Below are 19,307 nucleotides of genomic sequence, written 5' to 3' on the forward strand. Positions count from 1 at the left end.
TTTTAAATTTGAGGGGACTAAAACTAGAAGGGTTGTTAAGAGACTGCCATACCTTCTGGGGTTTTGTTTTTGTTTTCTTATTTGTTTGTTGTTTCGGTTTTTTTCTCAGAGTTGGACATTAAAGTAGATGACTCCCTATTTAATGATCCCTGACAGAATCCCAAGCTATTTGCCAATCTGTATGACTTATGTGAGAGGTTTAAGTCTAAATAAAATAGATGTCCAATCTCAAATTAAGATGTTTCTGCTTGTTCATAGGATTTAAGAAATTAAGTGCATATAATTGGCATTCAGTAAATATTTATAAATAATGAATGACTGAAGTGTTTACGTATTATTAAGATTTCTGTTAATTGGTAAAATAATAGCACTGACATCCATACATAAACCTATGCCAAAACATACTTTTTTTTTTTTTTTTTCCCACTTTGGGGAAGGTCTTATAAACCCCTTTGGCTTCATATCTAAACTCACTTTATCCAATCAGCTTTATCGGTTATAAAGTTAACAGATATTTAAAAACATACTTTTTAAATTAGAGATATAACAAGTTAAAAAAGAATACTACCTTCTCCAACTTGTAATATCTGAATAAAATCCTATTTTAGTGTTTCTCAATTATTTGCCAAAAATTAGGAAAATCAGATTTTCTATTACTACAAATGAAATGATCTTGAATTCTGTTCAAACTTAACCTCATGTAAAAAAAAAAACATAATTTTTAAAGTTGCATTCTTTTTTTGAGTGTTCTTAGCTAAATAGAGAGATAGTAGTGGTAAGTGAAAATAAATATATTTGTTGAACTACAGTGCCCTGAATGTACCCACATCCTTTGGGCAAAGGGGAAGATGGCCCACAGAGGTGCAGTGAGGATTTTGGAGGGCAGAACAGATGAGAAAATCCAGTGAATGGCATTTAATTTCTAAAATGCTTAGTAATATGCAAGTAGTTTGTAGATGTGGCCTTGTACTTTGTGATGAGGTTAAGGATCTACAACTTAATACCCTCTTGAAAAACAAGAGATCTCAGAAGGAGGCAAAGAAAGAAGGTGGTTTAAAGGATTAAAGGACCTACAACTAAAGATTATCACAAAGGAACTGAGTGGGGGGTTCTTTGAGCTGTTAGAAAAGCACATATTGTTGAACTCTATTCACAGCTTGGTAGTACTAATCATGGCGAGGGGGCATGGATAGGGAGGTCAGGATAGCTGTTATAAACAAAAAATAACTTGATTAAAAGATTTTAGAATATTGTCATTAGGATTTTGTTTCTTTGAATTAAAATTATCTCTAGTATGAATAAAACATTCAAAATTCAGATGTGATTAAGCAAATGACTTACTAATATGCATTTAGCCTAAACATTTTAACTATGGGTAAATTCAGTTTTATAAAGGAAGTAAACACTTGAGAATTCAGTTCCATGAAGTCTGTGGGCTCAGGATAAGTTGAAGATATTAGGTTTGATTTTAATCTATTTTGAGAAGATAATTTTTTATATTATGCCAGACCAATATATTCCTTGGACTTAAAATTATAGGTTACATATTAAAACCAGTTATTGCCTTGTGCCCACAAACAGAAGCATTTTGAGAATTTAAAAAGCATTTTCACATATGTTTTTAGGTACAGATGAAATCCAGCTCCTCAAAAACTATTTTTTTTTTTTACATCTTTATTGGAGTATAACTGCTTTACACTGTTGTGTTAGTTTCTGCTGTGTAACAGAGTGAATCAGCTATATGTATACATATATCCCCATATCCCCTCCCTCTTGAGCCTCTCTCCCATTCTCCCTATCCCACCCCTCTAGGTGGTCACAAAGCACCAAGCTGATCTCCCTGTGCTATGCGGCTGCTTCCCACTAGCTATCTGTTTTACATTTGGTAGTGTACATATGTCAATGCTACTCTCTCACTTTGTCCCAGCTTCCCCTCTCCCCCCACCCCCATGTCCTCAAGTCCATTCTCTACGTCTGCATCTTGATTCCTGTCCTGCCACTAGGTTCATCAGAACCATTTTATTTTAACATCTTTCTTTTCTTTTCTTTTTTTTAGATTCCATATATATGTGTTAGCATATGGTATTTGTTTTTCTCTTTCTGACTTACTTCACTCTGTATGACAGACTCTAGGTCCATCCACCTCACTACAAATAACTCAATTTCATTTCTTTTTATGGTTGAGTAATGTTCCATTCTATATATGTGCTGCATCTTCTTTATCCATTCATCTGTCGATGGACATTTAGGTTGCTTCCATGTCCTGGGTATTGTAAGTAGTGCTGCAGTGAACATTGTGGTACATGACTCTTTTTGAATTATGATTTTCTCAGAGTATATGCCCAGTAGTGGGATTGCTGGGTCATATGGTAGTTCTATTTTTAGTTTCTTAAGGAACCTCCATACTGTTCTCCATAGTGGCTGTATCAATTTACATTCCCACCAACAGTGCAAGAGGGTTCCCTTTTCTCCATACCCTCTCCAGCATTTATTGTTTGTAGATTTTTTGATGATGCCCATTCTGACCGGTGTGAGGTGATACCTCATTGTGGTTTTGATTTGCATTTCTCTAATGATTAGTGATGTTGAGCATCCTTTCATGTGTTTGTTGGCAATCTGTATATCTTCTTTGGAGAAATGTCTATTTAGGTCTTCTGTACATTTTTGGATTGGGTTGTTTGTTTTTTTGATATTGAGCTGCATGAGCTTCTTGTATATTTTGGAGATTAATCCTTTGTCAGTTGCTTCGTTTGCAAATACTTTCTCCCATTCTGAGGGTTGTCTTTTCGTCTTGTTTATGGTTTCCTTTGCTGTGCAAAAGCTTTTAAGTTTCATTAGGTCCCATTTGTTTATTTTTGTTTTTATTTCCATTACTCTAGGAGGTGGGTCAAAAAGGATCTTGCTGTGATTTTTGTCATAGAGTGTTCTGCCTATGTTCAAAAACTATTTTAAATACAATACAGTATATATGCACAGCCTGAGAAATATTTTCTACTTGAACATGTCATACATTATCTTCCATTACCTTTTTTTTTTTTTTTTTTTGAGTTGGTATTTCCTTTTTGTCCTTCTTTAAAACCTTCAGTAACTCCTAAGAACATATGGGATAAAGACCTAACTCTCAGTTTCCCACTACACTCACCTTTTTCTTGAACCTCATCCTATTCCAGATTAAATCCATTCCTTCTTATTTACTTCAACAACAATGCTGAAAAGTAATTAGCCTCTAAAAGTTGTAATGAATGAATTCTCCCACTTAACTTTGATATCTCAACACTTACTTTACGGTCACTTCACTTTAGAGAAGCCTCAGGATGTTTAAAGCCAGACTTGGTTACAGAATGTTCATGAATTTGTCAAACTATGGTATGTATACAGGCAATGTCTGACTTGTAAGTACCTGCCTGACTTAACAAGTGAGCCATATGTACCATTGCCCAAACCTACATAGCCACTATCTTGGTAGTGCAGGAAAACAGGAACAGAAAAATCAAAGGAGCTTGGGAATATCTGGGGTTCCAAAGGAGAAGATGGGAAGAGACTATGAAAAACAGAATTTGCTTGGTAGAGCTGGAAAGGACAAGCTGATTCCCAAGCAGAGCCTGCCTGCCTGCCTAAATAGTGACCCCAAAGCCTCCAAAAGTGTTTGTCTAGATGGCCCAAATCTTTTATTGTATGAATATTGAACTTGAAATTCATTATTAAGTTTTCAGTTGAGTTAAGCTTCTTTTTTTTTTTAATGGAAACATCTCTGTGGAGTTCACTCATTCAGTACATTCTTACTGAGGGTCTACTGTGTGCTGGGCACTAAGATATCAGAAATACAGCAGTGAACAAAAAAGACAAACATTCTGATTTTATGGCGCTTACATTCTATTGAGACAGACTAAATAAATAAATAAATTAGTATGAGATGTCAGTCCCTCATATAATAAGTGTGAGTTAGTATAAGAAGCCTGTTTTCTTCCTAATACCTACCAGTTATTCTAAGAAGAATAGGGGTAATGTGAGGAGCAGGTAGGAAGTTGGGTAAACTCTATTGAGGGAGTTTTGGGTAGCATGAAGTTACCAAAGGTCTGGGGAGACACTGAGAGGAATGACAGGGGTAGAGAAATAGAGGAGAGAAGCTCTCAAAGACCAAGACCACTCATTCCATGATTTCTTTTTTCTTTTCTGTTTTTTAAAACCAGATCTCACCCTAAGTATGAGCAAGGGAGATAAATTTTTCTTTCTTCCTGCCCTCTTTTCTTGCCATCAGAATCAAGAACTTAAGCTAACATACCATTATTGACATTTTAAAAATATTCATTAAAAGAAGCAGCCCAGCTTCTGCTGCTTTGGATTCAGACCTAGGTTCTAATCTCAGTCTGCATTTGACTACTTTTACAACCTTGGACAAGTTACCAATATTTTATGAGTTTCTGTTTTACAAATTTGTAAAATAGAAATAATTGTATCTGCCTTATAAGTGTAAAGTTCTTAGTGTCTGATATGTTGGTCTTATCATTAGCCTGGAAAACCTGACCATGATTTAACATGCTTATTCTTTGAGGGAAAGTGATTTTCTAATTTAAAACCACTGACACTATTTGGAATACTACTTGTTTACAAATATGAGTGATGGTCTATGTTTCTAAAACCCTATGTAGAAATTTAAAACTGTGCATTTCTAAAAGAAGAAACCCTAAAGGAGCGAAAGATAGCAAAGATTTGTCAACATTCTTGCTCCTTTATAAGTAATATAATTCTAAAAATTAAATTGAAGAAGTGAAAAAAGTAGAGGACAAATAAGAGAATATAAAATTAACGTTCAGTACTAGTAGGATCTCAACATACCCAAAACATGATGTTGAAAGGAAAAAAGTGCTTAGCAGGCAAACTATATATAAAAAAACAGGAAAATAATAAGCTAGAGGAGAAAAATCTTGACAAAATTAGTAAGCAGAAGTAATCTTAAAAACCAGCATTCATTCCAAGTAAAAATGTTTTAAATGACAATATGGCATTTTTTTCAAGAATGCTTAAACCCCATAAATCTAACAAATCCCACTCCCCCTCTTAAAGGAGTTCTTTGGTTTAATGGCTAAAATCATGGCTATGTGTATCTAACCAGTTATTAAATATAATTTCTAAAGAATAGATCTACAAATCTATAGTACTTTAATTCCTTTAGTTAATGAGAAAATTCAAGGTTTAATATGTGGTCCATGAAAGTGTGATTATATGTTTTGGCCTGATTAGTATTCTTTCTATTAAAATATACATATTCTTTTTCTTTAGGTGACTGTATTTTTTAAAGTCTAATGGATTTAGGGAAGCCACTTGGTCAGGAGAGCATGTAAGTTATTTATCTCCTAAATTTCAAAAACAAAAGTATGAGGCATCACTTCCTTTCTCAAGAAACTTATTATCATGTTGGAGAGACAAATCCACCTTCATCCCTACACTTTGTTTCATTTCCATTGTTCTTCACATCACCCTCTTGCCTTGACAGAATTGCCTCAACAGCCTTCCTAGCTCATCTTCCTGCCTCTAGTTTTGCCTAAACCTTAGCTGAAATGCAAATTTGATGTCATTCTACTCTTTAAAACTGTTAGTAACTCCCCATTACTCTTAAGAATGAAATTTATTGTCCTTAATGAATCTTAAACAAGGTCCCTCCTTACTGTTTATGTTTTACCTAAACTTCATCCATTACTCTCCATACCCTGTGCTCTAGACCCCAGTGAACTTCCTTTATTCAGTTTTCCTAACGGACTACCACTCTCAGTCTCTCCCCTGCCTGTGGGCTTTTGCACATGCTGGTTTCTTTGCTTAGAACTCTGTCTTTACTCTCCCAAACACTCCCCCGATTTTCTTGCCAAGGCCTCTCTACTAATCCTCTCAGCCCCTAGCTCAGATATCTCTTCCTTCTGGAAGCCCATCTTGAACCACCACACCAAGTCTGGACTCTCTAATGCCACATAGTCCTCTGCTCAGATCAAGTCATTTGACACCACTCTTTTACATGGGTGTAACATCTTGTTCTTGAGAAAATTAGAGTTGAGACCATTCCTGCTAATGACAAATGCAAAAACCTCACTTTGATACAGTTTGAGTAGGTTTACCAAAACATTTTTATTTTTATATTTATTTATTTGGCTGTGCCTCATGGCTTGTGGGAGCTTAGTTCCCCGACCAGATATTGAACCCACACCCTTGGCAGTGAAAGCTCGGAGTCCTGACCACTGGACCACCAGGGAATTCCCAAAACATTTTTAGAGGAAAGGAAATATTTCAGATTTACTCTTACTTCTTGGATTAGATGTCAGGATTCTTCATCGAAGAAAAAAATGTTGAAAGGAAATGTTTAAATAGCAGATTTTGTAAATAGCTGCTGGCCTATAATGATAGCCTGTGGTAAATATCAAAAAACGTAGTCCTTCCCAATTACTAATCGGTGCTCAGGAGGTTTACTACATGCTTAGCACTGGGGGTTCATTAGGAGAAGCACCTTCAGGACATCTGGCCTACTCAAGTAGTGAAATCTTTGGAGAATACAAACTTTTTATTAAATGATTTGGAACAAAGCATTTCCAGAAGTGAGATCTACACAATGATATTTGCAGGTCAATACAATTGTTGGAATTCTTGGTTAATAGATTTATTTGGAGGCAGCCTTTTTATGTTAGAGAAGAGAGTGACTAATTCACAGTTACTGCTCTATCAAAAAGAGCAAAAATCAGTACTCTTTGAAGACCTTAAGTCAGTCTTTATAGAAACCATAAAGGAACCTTGACATTTAATGGCTTGAAAGGGTCTCAGTAAGGACTGAATTAGAAATTATTAAAATTATTTTTCTTTTTATGTAAGGCAGCATCAAAATAAATAAACTGAAACTTTCAAAGAAGAAGGAGGGAGGGAGGGAGGGAGAGAGAAAAGAAAGAAAGAAAGAAGGAAAGGAAGGAAGGAAGAGAAAGAGAAAGAAGGAGATCCTAATTGGAGCTTCCTGTTCAATTTCAACATATGTTTCTTCAATAAATATTAAGCACAAAGTATCAAACATGAACATATATATGTATACATACACACATATACACACATATATGTATATATACACATGTGTATACACAGTTTGCAGTTCTAATTTGCATTTAAACCATTTTTGCATTAGCTAAATGCATGCTTTTCCCTTGCCTCTCATTAGAAAATAGAAAGGTAAACATTCTCCATTTTGTAAATGATATAATTTTAATGTTACAGACAAGGTTATGCCCTACTAGACAGCTAACCCCCACTATTTTATTCCTTCCAGAAAGTAAAATCACAGCTCAACTCTTCTAGAGCCAGTCATTATTTTTCACATACTTCCCTCATTAAGTAGCTCTATAGCTCACAACCCCTACATCAAGTCCATTTATATTTCCACGTTATTCATCTACAACCAGTTTATCTTGGAGGGTATGTCATATTGCTGCAAATTGGATGGTTTACTGGGTTTATTTTTGCCTGTGTGTTTGTGGCTGAGTGGGCATCAGATTAGACTGTTTGTTTTTGTGGCTGTGCTCAGAGGAAGAGAGCTTGGACGTCTCTGTAACCTTTTCTTCTATGTCAATATTAACCTCAAATTGCTTTTCTTGACCAGTAAAAATATTTTGGGTGCTTTAGCAATTTATAAAAGCAGTGTATGAGAACATATAACATCATTTTATTTATCTGGAGAAGATAAATAAAAAGTAACCATTTTTAACCTGCTACTTTTAAAATGTGACAGTTTAAGAGCTCAAAGAGTAACTCAGTTTTCTCTGAGACATTGTAACCTCACTCCTAAGACTGAAACTTATTTTCATTTATGAGCCCTGGTTCTGTGTCTGTTAGTATTTATTGACTTAAACTCTGCTTGTTTCCTTCTATCAGAATGTTCCAACTTTTTTTTTTTTTTTAACCTGAGCATGTAAGCCTTTGAAAATAGGGGCAAACATGCAAAAAAAGAGACCTAATTTAGGAGTTAATTTTTTAAAAAGAAGTTAATGGAGCCCTGTAAGGAAATAGTGTTGACACAGGACTTGAGAGATTTGTGTTCCAGATCCAACAATGTCAGTTATTTGTGTTCCTTTATGACCTGTTTTCTCACGTTCCTCATCAGGTTTCAGAGAGAGATTCTTTCTTTAGAACCTAGGGCGCTTATGAGGAAACAAATTTTAAAGCTTTCGAATATACTTGGGAAGAAAAAACATTTAGAGATCTGCTACCAAGGCTTATCTGTGTAGGAGAGTGATATTTATAGTTTATACATAGCTTACCCAAAATAATTTTACATTGAATATGGGTCATGGTCCCCTACTTGTTTCTGCATTCTGCGGCCCAGTCAGCGCTGTTTGGGCATTATTGGAAAGAAAGGGAAATTTCATAAGTTCATAGCGAATTTGATTCCTCCTGGTGGTGTCGGGGTCAGCCTAGAGGTGGGTTGCTGTTTGGCTCTAGGTAAATGGACCCGAGCGGGTGGAGGGAGGGCAAGCTTTCGGCTGCTGATCCTGGGACAGGGACACTTTTGCCTTTCAACTGAAACCCGACGGCTCGCGCTGCATCTTCCAGCCGCAGTGCACGCACACCTCCCGGCGGACCGAGCCCATTCCGACCCGAGGATTAGCTCCTCGCGGGAGTTCGTTCCCTAGAGGTTGTTTCTCGCCCGGCCGCGTAACCCGCTCCCCGCCAGCGCCCGCTCCCCGCCAGCGCCCGCTCCCCGCCAGCGCCAAGGGGGCGGGGTGCCGCGGCGCTGCGGGCCCCCATTGGCGCGCGCGGCTGCCGACTCGGCGGAGTGACTGCGGGGGCGGGGCCGCGTGTCTTGTTTGTTTGCTCCGTCCCACCCCGCACTACCTCAGCCGTCAGCGCCGACTGAGGCGCTACAGCTCAGAGGCCGACTGGCAGCCCGTCCAGCTCTCGCCTCCTCCGCGCCGCCGCGGCTCCCCTGCGCGTCCGCAGCTGTCCCCGCGCCGATATGCGCCTGGCCACAGCCGCGAACGAGGCGTATACGGCCTCGCTGGCCGTCTCGGAGCTGCTGGGCTGCAAGCAGTGTGGCGGGAGCCGCGGCCAGGACGAGGTACCAGGGCAAGGGACCGGGCGAGTGGGCGGGCGGGCACCCGGCCAACTGCTTGGGCTGCACGGAGGTCGCGTCGCTTCCCCGCCCTCGCACCCTAACAGCTTCGGAGAACGCTCCCCGGGGAGGGCGCCCCTGGAGCTACCACCCGGACGGCCGCCCTGCCCGGCGGGGCATCGCAGGCTGGCCCACGCCCCTCAGGTGAAGGGGCGGCCAGTTGTGGGGGGGGGCGTTTGCCACCGCGAGTCGTCCCCGGGCAGAAAATGCTGCGGCTGGGAGGGACAGCTGCCTCGGTCATTTAAATGGAAGTCTCCGAAACGTAAATAACGTTGTCTTCTGTACAAGTCTCCACAAGCCAGAAGAAACCTAACAAACTCTAGTCTCACGGTAGAACAGCCTGTGGATTTTTTCCCCCTCAGCGTCTTGTCAAAACACATTATTCGGGGACCCTCACTCTCTTCGCCTCCTACTTTAAAAAAGAAAGAAAAAGAAACAAATATATTTCGGTCAGTTAAAAGATGATGTTGCCTAGAATAAGTATGTTCTGCCAGCTCTATGACGTTATGCACAGCGTTTACTCTTGTTTATTAAACTATCCCTTTTTGTGTCTGAATTGGCCTTCAGAAAGAGCTATTTAATTGTAACATTTTGTATTTTTCCTAAGTGGCTGCAAATAGGGCACCATCTGAGAGTTACTAATACACCTTTAACTCAAATTTGAAACTTTAAAAGGCTTTAATTCAAAAGGTGGCAAGGGAGAAAGTAGAGAAATAGTAATTAAAATTGAAATCAGAATGTTTTAAGTATTGACTTAAAGAAATGTAAATACGAGGTAATTTCTCTACTGTATTGCCCACTAAAATGACTCAGTGTTTATATGTATGTATATTTTTTGTAAATGGAGTCTACACTATGATATACTACATATATTCATATAAACTTAAATGAAGACACTTTCTCGTGAAGGTTGTAGAACACCAAATGCTTTTTCTAGATTTTAGCATTCATGGATACATAATGTGCTCCTTGTTTCCAGATAATACAACAACCTAAAAAAAGTCTCATAACTGTTGCTTTGAAACTTTACCATAGAAAAGAGTGTGAAAGTGTTGAAATAGAATTTACAGTTTCTGTTTGCAGGCCGTAACAGATCTGTTCTCATTTTGAGAAGTGAGCCTCAGTCATTGTGCTTGAATCTGTTATTTCTGGTGGTATTTGTGTGCAGAATCCTGGTTTTTGCCCAGATCTAGAATCTCTAAATATAGCCATGTCAACTGGAAGATAGAGATACATTTTATCAATAGCTTGCACATTGATTACAGAGCCTATGGGATTGTGTTCGGACACCAGGAACCTTTGTATAGCTGTATTTCATTTTTAAAACCTCCAACATGTGGGAAGATAAATTAGGAAGTAGTGCTTTATAGGAAAACTATTCACTTTACAAAAGAATTAATAACACAACTCTATCAAATAGCAAGCTTCCACAGTGCCTTTAAATTAAACCCTTTCCAGGAATGGAACTCCTGACTAAAGTATAGGGCACACATATGGCCTAAGTCAGCCTTATAAAGCCAGTACTTTGAAGTCAGTGAGTTTTTATTTTTCTAGAATGTATTTCATAGAAGACCAGACACTGGAAAAAGAGGTACCTGAACTTTGAGTATTTCTAAATTCCCTATAAAAGAGTTAATGACAATTTTAGAAGAAGCACTAGTACATGTTGTTATAATAGGAAGTTTTCTTTATAATGCTTCTAGATTTCTTCATTTCTATTTAAAAATTCAAATGTCAAAAGGCTAGCACTCAGCTATAGGCAATGATTCTCATAAACAAGGAAGAGTGGGATGGGAACTTTTACTTTTTACAGCCTATTTTTGCCTTGTTGAAATGTGTTTCAAAAAGAACTTCTGTAATTTCTTTAAAAATCAGAATTAATATTATTGTGATTATCAGTATTAAGACATCTAGACAGTTTAATAATGTACCAAGTGCAGTGAGAAAAAATAAAATGATTCAAGTGATCTGATTATTTTTACTTTTCAACTAGTTTTGCAAGTGGATAGACACTGTAAGCCAACAAACGCTCTCATTTCGCACTTGTGGCAAACTGTTCATTTTTTTGGTTAAAGATATTCATATGGATTCATAAGTGTATCTGACAAATTTGAAAAATCTGATTAGAACAGTACATTCATAAACACAGATTCATACAGTGATACATTGCATACATTAGTCATTCTGTGGTACTGTCAGCATTTGCTGAGAATTTTCATACTGTGAAAATTAGTGTGTTAGTATACACTGGAGAGGAAACAGATATCACGTCAGAGATTTGCAGCAGTGTTGTGATGGCAGAGGCTGTTGCTGTGTCTTCAAAGATGCTGATTAGGAGGGTTGTTGAGAGGAGAAGACTGTTAGTTCCCATGATAGATTTCCCAGCCACACCTTCACCAAGAGCCTGTGAGGTTTGTGCTGTGGTTAGCATTTACATCTGCTTCACAACAAGGCCATTTGCCGTTGGCAAGTTCTGCCTCCTTGAATCTAGATTGGCCAAAATTTGTTCAAAGTCTGTAATTCAGTTTCTTACAGGTACATATGAAGGCACAATTGAAGGAACCCTTAGGACGTTATGAAATGCACTTAGTTTGGCTTACGATCACACCATTGAAGACCTGCAGTGCCTTTTTTTTTTTTTTTATCAATACCTGCTAGAAAATAGGGTAGCAACTAATTTGTCATGTGACTAGGAAAAGAAGTGTTTCAAAAGTGAGTTTTCCAGAAAATTGAAACTTTTAACCCTTTAGAAACCAAGAATACTATTGTATAATAATAATGCTATCTAAAAGGACCTTTAAGTATCAAAAGCTCTTTTTAAAAAAATTTATTTACTTATTTATTTATTTTTGGCTGCATTGGGTCTTCGTTGCTGTGCACGGGCTTTCTCTGGTTGTGGTGCGTGGGCTTCTCATTGTGGTGGCTTCTCATTGCAGAGCACGGGCTCTAGGCGCGCGGGCTTCAGTAGTTGTGGCACGCGGGCTTAGTAGTTGTGGCTTGCAGGCTGTAGAGCGCAGGCTGAGTACTTGTGGCGCATGGGCTTAGTTGCTCCGCGGGGATCGTCCCAGACCAGGGCTCGAACCCGTGTCCCCTGCATTGGGAGGCAGATTCTTAACCACTGCGCCACCAGGGAAGTCTCTCAAAAGCTCTTAAAGAGGTTCTTTTGAGAGTAATTAATTAAAGACACCAACTCTAGAACCAGACTTCCTGGCTGTTTTCAAGATAATTGTCACCTGTTTCCTTTTCCCAGAAGTTAGAGCTCAATTTGTGTGCAGTGGGAGGCTAGGTGGAATCAATGACCTGCTTCCTGACAGTATCTGGATTAGGATAAATTGGGATGCAATTTCAGAGTTCATAAAATTCTATTTTACCTAGAACTAGCTGTAAGTAAAATAATGAAATTGGAGTCTTAAATATCAGATATTCCTTTGCATTCCTTTCCTTTCTTCAGTTTTCCTATTCTGTCCCCTGCTTTGTTAGACTGGTACCTCACCAAGGAATGAATGTGATCTTAACAGTAAGAGGTTCTTAGCATAATAGGTTTATAATCCATTCCTAAGAATGTTTGCTTTTTCTTAACATCCTGTTTTAAAACACATAATTTTTCATAAAATACATAAAAGAATCTATTTCTAAAGGAACTGGGAAAGAAAGGTTTGACCTTTGAAGGCAAGGAAGAGGGGAGACAATGATACCAGTATGGCCACTAAATTTGGCTACAGGGGTGGACTTTCAAAGACTTGAGAATTAGAAAGGACCATTGGGAAAGACCTTTGGCATGCCTATAGAAAAATATTCCATTTCTGAAACATTGATAGTCACTTTCTTGGAATTGTAAAGCTATTGTTTTGTAACAGTTTGATATATAAACTATCTATTTGGTATAGAAATAAAACCAAAACAATATACTTCAACCTCTTTGTTTTGAGGCCCTTGTGCTAGGAATCTGGTCTTATTTTTAAAAAAATAAACACACACACATACACAATCCACATGCTGCTAATGTATTTGTAGGATAAAGTCCTAGAAATGGAATTGGTAATTTTTTTTCCCTTTCCTTACAAATGGTAACATAATATATACGTATTATACACTTTATCTTTTTCCCCCGCACATATCTTGGAGATCTTTTAAAGCCAACTGGTACAGAACTGCTTCATTCTTTGTGAGGACTTCATGCTATTCTAGTCTATGGTCATACTAAACTTTATTGAAACAGTCCTCTATTGATGAGCATTTAGGTTGCTTTATATCTTGTACTACTAGAAACAATGTTGCAGTGATTATACTTTTACACATGACATTTCAGAAATGTGAGTATAGGGTAATGTTTAGAATGGAATTATTGATTAGGGTATGTAACTTTTAAATTTTGATCAGTATTTCCAATTGCCCTCCTAGAGGTTGTAGTAATTTATACTCCTTATATGTTTCTTGATATTTTTTCCTCACACTTCAAAACACTCCCATCAGAAAAGTATAAGCAATGAATGGCTGTTTCTCCACCCCCTCTTCAACACAGCCTATCATCAAACTTTTTGATCTTAAGCAGTATTTTAGGTGAAAAATTGTATCTCAGTGTACTTAAATGGCAGTTGTTTTATTGTGAGGGTTGATCATTTTTTCAGCCATTTATATTTCATTTTCTTTGAACTGTCCATGTCCTTTGTTCATTTTTCTGTGAGGTTGTTGGGGGTTTTCTTAGTGATTTGTCTTTATGTATTAAAAAAATTTAGCCCTTTGCTATATGAGTTGCAAATATATTTCCAAGTTTTCTGTTTGCTTTTGACTTTATGTGTTTAATTTTCCCCTGTGAAAGTCTTTATTTTTATGTCATCAAATTTATCAATCTTATATTTTATGATCTCCTGGTTTTATGGCATTCTTAGACCTAAGTCCACAGGTATTTTCTTCTAATACTGTAATGTTTTTTATTTTTGTTTTTTACACTTATATCTGATTTATTGTGGAGTAAAGTATGATTTAAGCCTCCAATTTCACTTTTTTTCTGAGTGGCTCTCCAGTTGTACCAAAATCATTTGTTGAATAATCCATTTCTCCTCCTTTGAAATGCCACCTTTTGTATACTAAAGTCACAAGAATAGTGTCTCTTAGGTAGAAAATGAATAATAAACCCCTGAAATGGGGTGTTTGCTAAAATGCATTTTGTTTAAATAAGATAGTAAAGAACTGAGAAGGGTTAAGTATTGATTTTTAGCCTTAAAGTCTTGCCCAGTATATTTTGTTAGAAATGTATGTAATTAAATCAGTTAGAAAGGCCAGTAGAGTCATCATTTTATATAAATGGCTGCATTTGTGCCAAGATGATGTGTTGAATAGCAGGAATGTGGGTTTTTTCCTTGCATTTATTATAGGATATTAAAATTGAGACACATACACGGCCGGGCCAGTGAATTTAGTGCCTCCTCTAATGGAGGGGCATGGTTATTAGACATTACTATCTTCAGTATAAGTGTGGAATTATCAGAGTAAGAAATCACTGACCTCCAATACAAGATTATTTGAAACATATATAAAATTTTAGATTTAGTTGGCAAATCCAGCCTACTTTCAATCTGAATCTTGAGTTCTCCTAATTAAGATTCTCTTCAATTTTGTCCTGCCTGCTTAATTTTTAAAAATCCATTCTGCTCAAAAGGTTTTCATTCACTTGGACCAGATTTCTTGAATTGCTGCCACATGTTCTTCTCTGACTGCCCCCTCCCCCCTTTTTTTCCTTTAAAAGGAAAGCATCTGGTTTATATCATGAAGGACTTTTGGAAGCAGTAGAGAGAGGGTAGAAATAATATTTGTATGTAATTATATAAGCAAGGGTTAATATTTAGTTGTTAAAGAAGGAGGGGGTTTTTTGTTTAGAGACTAGAGTGATAGGACATGAGCCTCAAAAAGAAAAAAAAAAGTCTGAATTACATTTTGGTTTTGTTTCTATTAGCACACTATATTGAGGGAAAAGATGGAAGCCTAACAGTAGATTGTCAGTTTTTGTTAACCACACTACACTGTCACATAAAGTATAGAATTCTAGGTTCACTATGTCAAAAGGCAGAAAACCATTTATTTTTTAATTAGTTGAGCTCCTCTAAAATATAAGCAAAGTTGATGAGATCCTATAAATTAAAAATTTAAGGAAAACTCACAAACAAAATTAATTTCTCTAAAATTGTTTTACTCAACCACAGAGAAACCATGCCCTGCACTACTTTCTCTTTTGTGGATTTAAATAGCTTTTTTATTTTTCATAGTATTTCTGTTCTTGTGAAGTGTTATTATAGATGTAGTAATAATTATACTTCAGTTTAAGACATCTAGGTAGAGGTTATGGCTTTTTCATTTCCTGACAAGATGCACAGGGATTGATATTTTGGTTGGTTGGGTTTTGGATGTACAAGCACATTGGTCTTATTTTGTATCACTGACAATCCACAGGGTTGGCTGCTATGTGCTGAACTTTCTGTTCTAGACTTTCTGCCAAGTACTTTATGCAAAACTCTGGTTTTAGTGAAACAGGTTTTATTGTTTTTAGTCAGAGTTGTATTATAAACTGTTGTCAGCTATGTAATGCAAACAGAGGATCTGGTATATATATATGGCCATGAAAAAAAAACAACAGAACAAGCCAGTCTCTGTTCAACTGGCTGTTTTTCTCTCCCATTCCTGTGGCCTCAGTTCATGTTGTTTACTGCTGGAGGCCTGAGATGGTGTAGTTTTCTTTTCTAGGAACTTGGAATTAGAATTCCTCGACCACTAGGACACGGACCAAGCAGATTCATCCCAGAAAAGGAGGTATGTTGTTTGTGAAAGTACATAGTGAACTGTATGCTTTTAAGGAAAAGCTTTCATGACCCACATCTTCGCATCTGAACAACTGTTGGTCAACAATATGCTTTACACAAGTTAATCATCATGTTTTGGCAGTGAATATGTGGGATTAAAAAGCTGTTATAGTCATGTTGATTTCTAGTATTTCATGATGCTTTTCTAACACCGGTATTTAATCAAGCAAAGGCAAGACTTGTTTTTGACCAATGATATGCCACCTGCTTATATTTAGATGTTGTTTAGGTGTGCCCATAAGCCGAGTTACTTGGTCTTGGCCAACTCCACAGGCTGGTATCAATGCTAGATTGGATCTTTAATTCTAAATATGTAAATGCTCCTATACTTTGTTTTCACAGGGATTGTTTACTGTTAGTTACTTTTGGTTCTCTGTAAATTCAGGGAGAGTAGGTGTTGTTAAAAGGAAAGGCATTAGTGTCTGTTTGCAAGCTCTGCAAATTTGATAATCTAAATCTGGATTCTGGATTTAGATCTGGATGTCTGGATTCTGGTCAAGTCTGCAAGCAGCCTATCTAGATGGCCTTTAATGTTCGGCCTTTGTTGTTTTTCCCCTGCTACATGATATGTGACTCTTTATTCTGCTATCTTGCAACCAGTTGAGTTAAATTTGTAGAATTATAACCTCTCTTTCTTAAGCCAAATTTAATCTGCTTCTAGGTGACACTTAGAGTGCAGTGCATGCATATTCCTTTTTTTTCCCCTCCCCCTGCATATTTTCTTTCTTTTACACTGATTTACAATTTCTGAAACCATGGTTTTCCTCTCTTTCATACAGATTCTTCAAGTGGGGAGTGAAGACGCACAGATGCATACTTTATTTGCAGATTCTTTTGCTGCTTTGGGTCGTTTGGATAATATTACCTTAGTGATGGTTTTTCACCCACAATACTTAGAAAGTTTCTTAAAAACTCAACACTACCTACTGCAAATGGATGGGCCATTACCCCTACATTATCGGCACTACATTGGAATAATGGTTTGTAAACATTCAGTGAAAAATTCTTTCTGCCTGCTTTATTAATCTTTTTAAGAGATGGTTAATGCTTCAAACACAGGAATAAATACTTATATTCTAACTTCTAATTGGATTTCTGTTAGATAGTATCTATTTTTCCTCTTTCTAAATAAGTATGCTGTCAAATATAACAGAAAAAGAAATATGTATTTACACTCTGTTGAGAACCATTTTCTATTAAATACGAGAATAAAGTAGAACACAAGATTATTTCACTGATAGTTCAGATTGACATAAGTGGTGGTACTCACGTTCAATTTATAAATAATATTCCATTGTTTTATGGTTGGCACCTTAATTGAAGTTTCTTCTTAATCTGAGGTTCTGACAGTAGGTATAAAATTTTTCTAAAGTTCAGATGCTTTGATCAGATATTTTATTTGTTCTTGGGATATTTTTGAGGTGCTTTCTATAGTGTATGAATTTTTAAATGTTTATATGAAAACTTCATTTCTGTAGTATATGGAAAATTTGAAAACATACTAATCAAAAACTTAATTAGCTGTTTTGCATATTGTAAAGAAAAAGATTTGTAGTTGTTCAAGATTTTAATATGAGTAATTAGAATAATCTTTTTGTTTTCTCTTAAGGCTGCAGCAAGACATCAGTGCTCCTACTTAGTGAATCTCCATGTAAATGATTTCCTTCATGTTGGTGGAGACCCCAAGTGGCTTAACGGTTTAGAGAATGCTCCTCAAAAACTACAGAATTTAGGAGAACTTAACAAAATGTTAGCCCATAGACCTTGGCTTATTACCAAAGAACATATTGAGGTAAGTAGAGAATATATCTAGGGTGTCATTAAAAAAAAAAAATTAGACTAATTTTTAGAGCAGTTTTAGGTTTACAGAAAAATGGCACAGAAAGTAGAGTTCCCATATTCTACCCCTGTCAACCATCCACCCCCCCCACACACACACACATAGTTTCTCTATTACTAACATCTAGTATTAGTATAGTACATTTGCTGTAACTGATGAATTAATAATGTCTAATTTACATTGGGGTTCACTCTTTGTGTTGTACAGTTCTATGGGTTTTGACAACTGCATAATGTCGTGTTATCCACTAATTATGGTATCATACAGAATAGTTTCACTTCTCAAAATCTCCTATGCTCCCCCTATTCATCTCTCTCCCCTTCCCCCTGAAACTACTGCTCTTTTTTACAGTCTTTATGGTTTTACCTTTTCCAGACTGTCATATAGTTGGAATCACACAGTATATAGCCCTTTCAGACTAGCTTATTTGTCAGTATGCATTTAAGGTTTCTCCATGGCTTTTCATGGCTTGATAGCTCATTTTTTATTGCTGAAAAATACATGTATGGATGTACCACAGTTTATCCATTCATCTATTGAAGGACATCTTGGTTACTTCCAGTTTTTGGCAATTATGAATAAAGCTTCTACAAACATTCACATGCATGCTTTTTGGTGGACATAAGTTTTCAACTCAGTTGGGTAAATAACTAGGAGTGTGACTGCTGGATCGTATGATAAGCTTGTGTTTAGCTTTGTAAGAAACTGTCATCCAAAGTGGCTATACCAGTTTGTGTTCCCATGAGCAATGGATGAGCATTCCTGTTGCTCCACATCCTTGTCAGCATTTGTTATCAGTGTTCTGGATTTTAGCCATTCTGATAGATGTAAAGTGGCATCTTGTTGTGTTATCTTTGTAAAATACCATTTTAAACTAGTTTCGTCTGGTTCTATTTATTAATAAAGATAATAGAATAAAAGTAGATGGACATTCTCTAAAAGAATCTACCATGCAGTAGAAATTCTTAAAAATACAATATATTTTTGGTGTTGTCTTTCTCTCTTTTTAGAATATTTATTTATTTATTTATTTATTGGCCATGCCTCAAGGCTTGTGGGATCTTAGTTTCCTGACCAGGGATGGAACCCATGCCCCCTGCAGTGGAAGTGCAGAGACCTAACCACTGAACCTCCAGGGAATTCCCTAGAATATTTTAGATTCTTTTATGTAATTGAAGCATCTTATTATCAAGGAGATACAAGATTTGAATATGATTAATGCAATGTCTGTTATATTGTCTAGTAATATAAAATTATACAATATTATAAAATAGATAATGAAGCAGAGTGGACACATATTTGTAAGACTTTGAAGAACTGTAAGCTTTACCTTGAGCATAATTTTTAAAATAAATATAATTTGATGATTTAAGAATATTCAGAGTCAAGTTGTTCAAACCACTTTTTAAAAATTCCTTGAGGAGGCCTGATAATAAAGAAAAACAGGCGTATTTTACACAGTAGCTTCTACTTTAAACAC

The 19,307-nt window shown here is 36.7% G+C and overlaps 1 protein-coding gene across 6 annotated transcripts in view; it reads left to right on the plus strand.

Moving 5' to 3' along the window:
- SESN1 (sestrin 1) overlaps positions 1-19,307 on the plus strand; it is a 121,032-nt gene that overhangs the window by 84,947 nt on the left and 16,778 nt on the right. For 2 of the 6 annotated variants that reach the window (XM_061207715.1, XM_061207713.1), the window contains exons 2-4: positions 15,872-15,937; positions 16,767-16,967; positions 17,597-17,779. In XM_061207715.1, coding sequence (XP_061063698.1) covers positions 15,872-15,937; positions 16,767-16,967; positions 17,597-17,779 — 450 coding nt within the window. Of the gene's footprint in view, positions 1-5,314; positions 5,339-8,882; positions 9,080-15,871; positions 15,938-16,766; positions 16,968-17,596; positions 17,780-19,307 lie in introns of those variants that run through there. The other 4 variants (XM_061207718.1, XM_061207716.1, XM_061207717.1 and 1 more) reach the window with 4 other exon arrangements.

Source organism: Eubalaena glacialis, chromosome 12, assembly GCF_028564815.1.
Source record: "Eubalaena glacialis isolate mEubGla1 chromosome 12, mEubGla1.1.hap2.+ XY, whole genome shotgun sequence".
NCBI lineage: Eukaryota > Metazoa > Chordata > Mammalia > Artiodactyla > Balaenidae > Eubalaena > Eubalaena glacialis.